Genomic DNA, 10,000 nt, shown 5'->3' with positions numbered 1-10,000 from the left:
ACATAATTTAATGAGTTAATTTACAAGAGATTGACAAAGGACCCCGTGGGAAGGATGCACCGTGAAAAAACTGTTAGTTACATTTTTTTTATCAGAAGAATCCCATTAAGCGAACACTGAAGTGGCTCTATGGGGCGTATTATGGAAATTTCTAGGTTGATTTAATGAGGCTGTTCACATCAGTTCCATACTGGTTACAAGGGAAAGTGGACACAGGACGTCTACAATATAGGTTTCCAAAATTAAAATTGGCAGTGGGACAATGAGGACGTCGAGTTTTTGCAAAATCACTTCAGATAACGAATACCACATTAAATCCTGTACATTCTATGCACCATGAACAATGTTTTATGTATCAAGTCTCTTATCTATCTTTTCTAATGACTTCCCTTAGCGGGTTGTTAGTGTTTGACAGCAGGTCTCTGTGCAGGGAACTTTTTTTCCAATTCTACATTCAAAGGAGGTCCATCAAGGTACATGATTGGCAATTTTCGTCATAATCTGCACATTATTAGCATCGGAATTGACATGGCAATAACATTGGCGGTTTCTGATGTGTTTTCCTCGAACTTTACCAAAGTCCTCGAGGAGTAATTTCTGGCAGCGAACACTTGTCAGATACCCGGTGGTGGCACTCCTGGGCCAAAGCAGTAGGCATGCACATACCCAATTTCACAGAAAAGGGCCTTCTTATAAAGAAGGTGTACAGAATAAACGGAATTATGTTCTTCCCAAAGTGACCTTCATTTGTATGCATTATTTAAATAGACAATATCCAGATGTTGTTGGACTGACTTAAATCTGTTTCAAGACAGTTTTACATTTCTTGAGTTTAGTCCCAACAGTATTATCAAATGCTAATGAGCCCAGATCATATCCATTATGAAGAAGATTATACTTAAAAAGTTCACAGTTTCCCTGTACAATCTAGTATAACGAAGAGAACAATTACAAGAACTTTTCAAGGTTCATTGGGGGAAAGTTTCTAAGCGATTTGAACCACATTCAACGAGTCCCGGGGAAGAATGAGAAAGGGCTAGGTAGTCCATACTGAAAGGACAGTATATCTCTTTTAAAATAGTTGTGAATGGAAATTTACCCACGGTTGCACCAAATCAGTGCTCAATGGCAGGGCGATGTATTAAAGAAAAATGAATTGAGCAATTGCTCCATTGCAATTTACCACTGGTGTCTCCATTGGCCTTGGCGAGAGCCACCACCGGGGAGAGTTATCTGGTTAGGGAGGAGTCCTCCCGCTGGCCAGGCGGTGAGACGGCTGCTGATTTGCTGAGCACCGCGGCCGAGTAAGGAAGGAAGCTGCTCTCCGACCTCTGCGCAGCCGCGGTGCAGGTGAAGTCGGAGCTGGAGCTCCTGGGCCCGAGCGCGCCGCCCTGGTTGCTGTGGCAACTGAGGCAGGAGCAAGGCGCGGCTCCGGCTGGCGTGGAGGCAGCGGCCGCTGCAGCAGCTGCAGCCGCCGCCGCTGTAGCCGCGCTGCCGTTCAGGCCGTGAGGCGACTGGTACAGGCCCGGGTGCCGGAAGCTGCAGAGCAGCTCGGGCCGCGAGTAGGGGTGCGAGAGGGCGCGGAAGGTGTCGAGAGGGCGGATGGAGGTGGGGAAGGGCGTGGCGCCCGTGGCGGCGGCGGCGGCGGCGGCGGCGGCGGCTGCAGCAGCCGCAGTGACGCCGACGTGCGGGTAGTAGTGCAAGGGCACATGCGAGTGGAAAGGGTAGGGCAGGCTGCCCGTGGCCGCCGCATGGGTCATCATGTAGGTATAAAAGCTGGGGTCAGCTGGGTGGGGCCATGACATCGCAAGTCGCTGTCTTTTATCTTTCATCCGTCGGTTCTGAAACCAAACCTGCATCAAGAAAGAAAATGCACAGCGTCAACACACTGCAACCCAATCTTGCTCCACACTGTACACATTAAACAGTCCCCAAAAACATCCTTTGCAATAGCATTTTGCTCCATGCATTATCATTCTGGAAATCTAAGCGCTCAAAGAAAAACCCGCTACTTTAAAAGAGTAAGGTTCAGCAATTACGTTCACGCATTATTTGCAACGGCAGATATAAAACATATACTGCACAATAAATAACTTTATCATTCGTACATGTTATTAAACCAACGTGAAATTAAAACGCGCGATTTATTCTTTGTACACGTTAATACACTAACATTAAATGAATATGTGCAATTTACCCTTGGTACACGTTAATACGCAAACATTAAATTACAGTGTGCAATATATTTATATAGAGCGGTAAGTATAATATACGAATAAAACAGTATGCACCTTGATAGTAGTTTCGGGTAGATTTAAAGCAGCCGCCAGTTCACATCGCCTGGGTCTGGATACATAGTTTTCTCTATAAAACTCTTTCTCTAGTCTGCCGATTTGTTCTCGGGTGAAAGCTGTTCGATACCGTCTCACCTGGTCAGGACCAGAACTCGAATTGCCTATTGAATTGGAGTTGCCGTTCAGGTTCGTAATACTGGACCCATTCGAAGAAGTATTAGTTGAACTGCCATTGTCTGAATAAACTGGAAGGAGAGAAATAAAAACGTGAAAGATCGGTAAAGCATGAGTAGAAATTAATAAGGCAGCTTTGATGCCACATAATTAATGCTGGCTGTCATTATTACAAATGGTGACTGTTATTAGAGTCAATAAAGTTCTATGAGACTCTGCTTTACCAAAATATATCTAGTTAATTTGCAGTAAGTTTCGGTAATTATAATATAGATAAAGGTTCTGAGGTATTCATCCATTAGCCATCCGAATTGACACAGAATGGAAACCTCCAGATACTTCCTAGCCGTTTTTGTTTCATCTACAGAGCAGTCAGTATTCTTCCATATTTTACTTTTTAGTATTTTCAACCAGAAACAAAGCGCCCCTCGGAACTGGCAGTTGTTTTAAGACCAACACATTTCGTCGTGGACAAGATAAAGGCCCCTTTGAAAATCATAGAGCGGAATAAAAGAGCAGGCTTTCTCCAAATAATTACGCGTATAATTTCGCAACCTGCAATTTTGATAATGTGCGATCGAATCGCCGCTGATTGTCATTCAAATACCTCTATTTGTAACAGAAATGCACCTCAGTGAAAGAAATATCGTTGGCGCAAATATAAACGTTTCACCCAACTTCATCACTATTGCTTCTAAATGAAATACTTTAACACTATCCATGCCTGCGATGTCAATTTCAATGCTAGTTTAGATACAAATATATCTTGCAATATAAGTTTAAAAAGAAAATGCATGTTTTCTATGGGCCTGTATTATTTTATTTGAAACGTTTTGCCGGCAATAAGCGCAAACGTTGAGAACATTACACGTTTGTTTTTACAGTTTATTTCTGCACAATGTATCAGCTATTGCATCTATAACTCAAATAGAAATAAAAATGTATTTAGAATCTTGATGCATCACAACAGAGTCCTTTCCCAACTGGTTTATTTTCTGTACTTTCGCCTGTCCTCGTGCATGAGAGCAGATAATGATTTAGATAGTAATGTTTAACAAATAAATGTTTACCTTTGTTTGTATTTTCTTTGAGTTGCGTTGTACTGACGCCGGCAGGAGAGCGGAGTGTCGAGCATCCCACATCAACATCACTATTCATTTCTGCTTCTTTCTCTCGACTACCAAGTTCTGGGTAATGGGAATATTTTTTCCTGCTTTCCGAAGACGAAATTTCAGACGAGGACGTACTGTCGCTTGAATGTTGATGGTGGAATAAATTGTCTATCTCAAATTTGCCGTTTGTTGGGGTGTCCCCAATACTGTTGTGAAGGGAGGCGGAAGTTGGTCTGGGGCTGAGGCGACCACTGTGATGAGAATTTTCAAGGGCCTCCTCCACCGCATTTCCAGCTGAGTCTGACAAATTCGAAATCCTTTTGGCAGCAGGACTATGCAGACCCCGTTCCATCAGAATTATTTCTTTCCTTAGTCTTTCCATCCCGGAGCCGAGCGCAGGTTGCAGGCTGATACCACACTAATGATGAGCTTGCAGCTGGGGCCAATTCACACCCAGCCCCGCAAGTGTCTCGAAATTTATCTTTTTGGTGCAAAGAAAAAGTGTTATGTCAATACGAGGGAACGACTGGTCAAAATGACCCGTGCTTCCTTTCTCCCGATGTGTCATTCATCAAACTAGTGCTCGTCATTAAGGTACGAATGACGCTGTTCGAATAATCATTTATTGTAACAGGTTTATAAGCAAATAAATACAAGCGTCTGTCAGTGGATGATGAAGGCGGCCTAGCGACAGGCAAACACATCCAGGTAGAGAAGAATTAAAGGACAGCCCCTGTCCTCAGTCGCTGATCGCATGCCCGGATGCATTGGGCTTTAGCCTCTGGGGTGAAATTGACAGTCTGATTAATAAAATGAATATTACAGCATTTCCCTGTACATTTAGCTAGATCATTATGCTCTTATTTTGTTTTGCAGTTCTTGCCGGCTTCAGATAATATCACACATTCCTCACCACACATTTGGTTGACGGTGGGCGAGCTGTCTAGGTAAATGAAAGCAGCAAGTTAAGATTTGTTGTTCCATTGAAGATATTTCAACATTTGGTCGGTTTGTACTGCAATACCAGAATGTTGTTTTTATTTTGTTGACAATGTGAAGTCGGATTTCTTGTAAATCGCACTTCAAGGTCCCGGTTTCTCCGTTCCCCGTTAGCTGGTTCTCTTTAGCATCTGCTCCCTCACCCTTTCATCTTCTTGCCTATTTCCCTCTTCACATACATTCGTACAACTGACTCCGGTGTTCGTAGTTTTTCCTCGATCTTTCACATCGGGACAGTTCGTTCTTTAGTATGCTCTTCGTTGACATATCGTGGCGGATCTATCGGACGTTCAGACAATGAGAAATCTGTTTGACTTGTAATACACATCGCTAGAGCGCAATACCAAGACAATGCTTCCCCAACTGAAATGTATGGCATAATTTGGAATAAAGTTGTATTCGCATTATTTTTCTGAAAGTGGACTTATTGCAGGATACATCTCGCAATATTTTACTTTATTTGTGTAATTAAATATTATAATATTAAGACAGTTTAGTTGAACCATTCTGCACCTACCTTTTCTCTGTCCAGGCCCGTCGCACTTAAACCGTTTATTTATTTTAACACAAATATCGTAACCTTGCTCTCGTTAGGAACATTAAAGGCAGATCCTTCCGAATGAAAAGTTATGAGTTCAATATTCCCATGCTATTTTCTCCAAAACTAAGCTATTGATGTGTAATCTTCAAATAATCATATGGTTCGAAACAAGCGACCAGTTAAGGTTAGTCCGCAACCGGCATATTTACCTCTTGTTCCGGGTCGGAAAAAAAAAGCAATGTAAGGCTAAGTAGCATGTGCGGTTCGAAGTTTAAAATTCCGGAGAGGATTTGGAAGATGGAGAATCTGCGTGGACCAGATACTCTCGGTGTTAATAGCGGTAGTAATGATGACGCTGATAGCGATGATGATAATGATGATGGATTTGTTGTTGTTGTCATCATCACCGTAGTTACTTTGGTTTTCCAAATCAATGTTTACCGACGAAAAGAGAAACTTATCAGCTTAGTTGCGAAACGCTAATTAAAGCTTTAACAGATATCCACTGTTCGTATCACAAAATAGTTGCTCCCGAGTTCCCCTTATGGGAAATGACAATGTAGCAAAAAGCGTTCGTGATGCATAATTAATATTAAATAATGCATAGACGGAGCCTATATCATCGCTACTAAATGACTTAATTAGCACTGCCCTCCATGCTGTAGAGTGAAAACAGTAACGTCCTGTCATATATAAATATATATATATGTATAATTTCCAATGTTTTTCTTCGACTTTATTACCTGCAATAAATTCTCATATTCATACTTTTGTACTCAATATTTACTCTAATTTCTGCATTCAAACAAAAATATAAACGGACAATAAATGTCGAAAACAACGGTAATAGAAACAAGGCAATAATATTACTACAATTTATGGGAAGGCATAAGCGATTAATGTTAATTGTGGGTAAGAAATGCATTAAAAGTCAGTATTAAAAGTTACATGGTGAAAATTATGTTTTCTTCCCTTGGGAACCATGCAACAACAGCGGTTTATATAAAGTACAGATACAACGTTTTAATGTCATTGCTTAATAAAAAAATAAGTTACAAAACATCATAAATTATTAACATATGAAATGTCATTGTGTTTAAAACTACACATCTTTTTGGCATTGTAGGGATCGCTTAGACCATAAATTGGTATTGTCTTATTGTTAGCAATCATAATAATATTTCAGGTCCTGAAATGACTTGCTGTCTCTAAAATTGAGAAAAAAAACGTACATCATTGAACAAAATACAATTTTCTTGCAAACAATGGTGTGTTTGAGACCCTGATAACAATGTTATTCAAGTTTGATATTAACTTGTTTAATAATATTACCTGTGACCCACCATTCATAACCAATAAAAATTGTAAGTAATTCATTCTGAAGCTTCGAGGTAGTTTTGGGTGAAGATATTAGATACATAAAGATGGATAGAACCGAAATGAACGGCACTCAACCAAAATATCTGTCCTCTGGCGCCCTCATCTGTTTTACTGCATTATAACAGTCACCTTCCACATTGCAGCCTCGTAGTTAACTTCACAGGATACAGGGGCATACTGAAAATATAGTTGGTAAATTAAAGGTGCTACTCGCGTTGGTGTCCGTATGAGTTAACTTACGTATTGATCAATTGTTTTACATTGAGCAATTTTATAGTGTTGATCCAAAAGATAAATTCATGTTAGACACAAAATGCTGGAGTAACTCAGCGGGACAGGCAGCGTCTCTGGAGAAGGTCTCTCCAGAGATGTTTCCAGTCCCGCTGGGTTACTCCAGTATTGTGTGTCAATCGTCAGTTTAAACCAACATCTGCAGTTTTTTCCTACACAGATAAATTCATGTAATGATTTGTATTTAACTTCATAATGAACTGACCTCCAGAGTTTGCAGTTATTATTTTATGGGCAAGATGTGTAAGAAGGAACTGCAGATGCTGGTTTAAACGAAAGATGGTCACAAAAAGCTAGTCACTCAGCGGGACAGGCAACATCTCTGGAGATAAGGAATGGGTGACGCCGCCCATTCCTTCTCTCCAGAGATGCTGCCTGCCCCGTTGACATACTCCAGCTTTTTGTAATTATTTTATGGGCTATCAATTGACTGCCCGCGTCATTGTCTGTGGACGCTTTGGAAGATTTGTAAATATTGAGATAAACGGTGAGACAAAAAAGGGCAGAATTTCATATTTTCAACACTCATAAATTGGAAATCTGAACAGCGAAAGGCCAATCGCGCTATAAATAGTTGATTATTAATTAGTGACTGATTTAAAAACTGCAAAATAAAGTCGATTTGCATAGACATGGTACTAATCAGTAAAGCTGATTGAGCCCAACACAAAGAAAGCGGCAAGGGCATGGGAAATGGGTCACATTATTTTAAAATCCACTGTTCTACGGTTCCGCAGTTCTCTGATTTAGTTACAGTTTTTAGTTTAGAGATGGAGTATGGAAACAGGCCCTTCGGCCCACGGAGTCCGCGCCGGACATCGATCAACAGTTCACACTAGTTCCATGTTATCCCACGTTTGCATCCACTCCTTACACATTTGACAGAGGCCGATTAACGTGCAAACTCGCACGACTTTGGAGCGTGGAAGGAAACCGGTGCACCGAGAGGAAACCCACGCGGTCACAGAGAAAATGTGCAAACTCCACGCAGACAGGATCGAAGCCGAATCTCTGGCGCTGTGAAGAAGCAGCTCTACTTGTATGCTTTTGAAGCAACTGCCTTTACAATTATGTAAATGGAAAGTTTTAATCTGGAAGAAGTGTTAGTCGACTGGTGAATATGTCGAGAAATAGACGGATCACATTTCTGTGTGCAGCAGTAGTTCACGTTAGCCTCCTCAAAAAAGGTTTACAGTAATAGGCTAAATATTTACTCGCTCGTCTAATGCTGGAACCCGAGGTGTAATTCTGGAGCTTTAAGGGTTATAGCAGGCAATAAAAGCTCCTTAAATGCCTTTTGCCTGACGCATGTTGCATTGTCACGAAGAAGGTTTTGTTTCTGATTACAGTTAACCGTTCTATTATAATACCGGTTCCTTGTGGCGTTTCATGTACATCAAATAAACAAATATACCTTACCAACAACTAAACGTTAGAAATTAATTTAAACGGAGACAAATCTTACATAACCAACAGAAGAAGGAAGCTGATGAAAACTCAGCATTGACCTTGGGTCAACAGCTCCAGTACAGATGTGTCATTCTACAATGCAGTTCGTGTCCTTGACGTTTGTTCACAGAGTTTTAATTTGTAAAGAGTCCACACTGTGTTTTATTTGCTAAGTGCAGTGGAGTTACAGCAATAAAAAGATCAGGTAGTTTGGACCAGGGTGTAGTGTGTGCTTAATAGATAGTGCCGTTTCTGGGAGGTGGAACTCAAAGTATTTGATCAATGCCTGCACCAGTCTATCATTCTCAATATTTTTGAACAGGGAGGAATTGTGCGCTTTCATGTTGTGACCGAAAGTATTTGTGAGATTATATCTGCAAGGCCTGGAGTGAAGAGAATCATTTGGTGAAATTATAAGATGGATTCGACCTCGCTACGGTACAAGCTGACGTTAGAGACATCTAGCGATAAGACAGTAATGCTGCAGCATGAAGAGCGTCCACTTGATATGAATCCAGTACTTTCCACGAATATTGCGTTTCGCCCTGCTATGTTTCCTTCAGCGTTGAAAACGACCCCAGGTGGAAAATGCCTCGGATTGTATTCGGAGGACTTTTCGACTTGCAGTTCACGTGGAATAGTAGATCGGGACATCTTTGCCGTCTCACCTGAGGCAGGTCGATTCACTGCCAACCAGCTCCAAAGTGACAGTCATATATCTTTGTTTAGTAACTACCCCCACAATCCCTGCGAGAGAAGTGAAACCTCCACAAACTCAGGAATTTATCAGAGCTGGCCACTAGAATACTCCCGGGCTGCACCTGTCCAGATCCAGACAGATCCCAATGACCTGGACCTCACTTCGTTCAGCCATTCCCAGTATTACGGAGCACCCATTTCAGGAGGAACACTTCCAACGGCAGGTCCCGGCGTCCCAATGCATTTAGGTCAGTCTGATGATGCCTTGTACTAATCTTGGCTAACGTGCTTAACGATTGCTTTCGTTTTCAATATATGTTTGAAAAAGGCAAGTGTTGGAATTTGCTTGCTTTGTTGTACCACCGTTGCTACCTGAGTTACTTTACCTTGACTGTATTTATATCGCATTTAGTGTTTTAGAAAGTAAATCCATAACTCTTTAGGAAATGTGTTTTCCCCTAAAGAAACCTAAACATTTATAAGGTTCATTCAACTTATTTACCACAGCAAAATGACCATATATGTCGGCTCGCCTCCAATAAATTTCATCATATCCCTTTTCACTAAAACATTTCGGAGGCAAAATCAAATGTTTCTATTTGCAGACACATTATGTTAACACAGCAAGAGAAGAAGAACTTCAACTTCAGTCGAAAACCAAATACTTTTGATATAGCCACTAACCATTCAAATATGCATTGGAGATATTGGAAACCAAGTTTTAAGTATATGACACATCATTTCAGATGCATAAGATTAGAAGAAAAATTACTTTTTGAAGATGAACTATGGAATGAATACTTTGACATATATTGATACTAATTGTCATCTTCAGGCTTTATAAGTGTTGTGGCGGTAAAATAGCTAACTTCGAATAAAGTAAGTAAGGACCGCAACAGTGACTCGCGTGTTTAAAAGCATAGTTATGTAAAGGTATTGCCTTAAATGTATGTTTAACGTCTTCATGGGTGTATACGTTACAGCTTTCGGATTGACATCGCACTGGCCGCAGTCACAGAATCCTGGAAGTAGCCTAAGAAAGAAACGAATTCCTTACAGCA

The 10,000-nt window shown here is 41.0% G+C and overlaps 2 protein-coding genes across 2 annotated transcripts in view; one reads left to right on the top strand and one right to left on the bottom strand.

Moving 5' to 3' along the window:
- evx2 (even-skipped homeobox 2) overlaps window positions 1-4,683 on the bottom strand; it is a 5,465-nt gene extending 782 nt beyond the window's left edge. Inside the window, exons 1-3 of the mRNA XM_033023899.1 lie at window positions 3,539-4,683; window positions 2,292-2,539; window positions 1-1,853 (exon numbers count right to left, since the gene is read on the bottom strand). The exon at window positions 1-1,853 is cut by the window's left edge and continues 782 nt beyond it. Coding sequence (XP_032879790.1) covers window positions 1,230-1,853; window positions 2,292-2,539; window positions 3,539-3,962 — 1,296 coding nt within the window. The 5' untranslated portion in view covers window positions 3,963-4,683 and the 3' untranslated portion in view covers window positions 1-1,229. The remainder of the gene's footprint in view (window positions 1,854-2,291; window positions 2,540-3,538) is intronic.
- A 3,884-nt stretch (window positions 4,684-8,567) lies between these two features.
- Window positions 8,568-10,000, top strand: part of LOC116974832 (homeobox protein Hox-A7-like) — a 1,944-nt gene continuing 511 nt past the window's right edge. Inside the window, exons 1-2 of the mRNA XM_033023471.1 lie at window positions 8,568-9,187; window positions 9,923-10,000. The exon at window positions 9,923-10,000 is cut by the window's right edge and continues 104 nt beyond it. Coding sequence (XP_032879362.1) covers window positions 8,659-9,187; window positions 9,923-10,000 — 607 coding nt within the window. The 5' untranslated portion in view covers window positions 8,568-8,658. The remainder of the gene's footprint in view (window positions 9,188-9,922) is intronic.

The sequence above is a fragment of the Amblyraja radiata genome, chromosome 7 (genome assembly GCF_010909765.2).
Source record: "Amblyraja radiata isolate CabotCenter1 chromosome 7, sAmbRad1.1.pri, whole genome shotgun sequence".
Lineage (NCBI taxonomy): Eukaryota > Metazoa > Chordata > Chondrichthyes > Rajiformes > Rajidae > Amblyraja > Amblyraja radiata.
The sequence above is the reverse complement of the archived record's forward strand: the minus strand, read 5'-3'. Positions and strand labels throughout refer to the sequence as shown.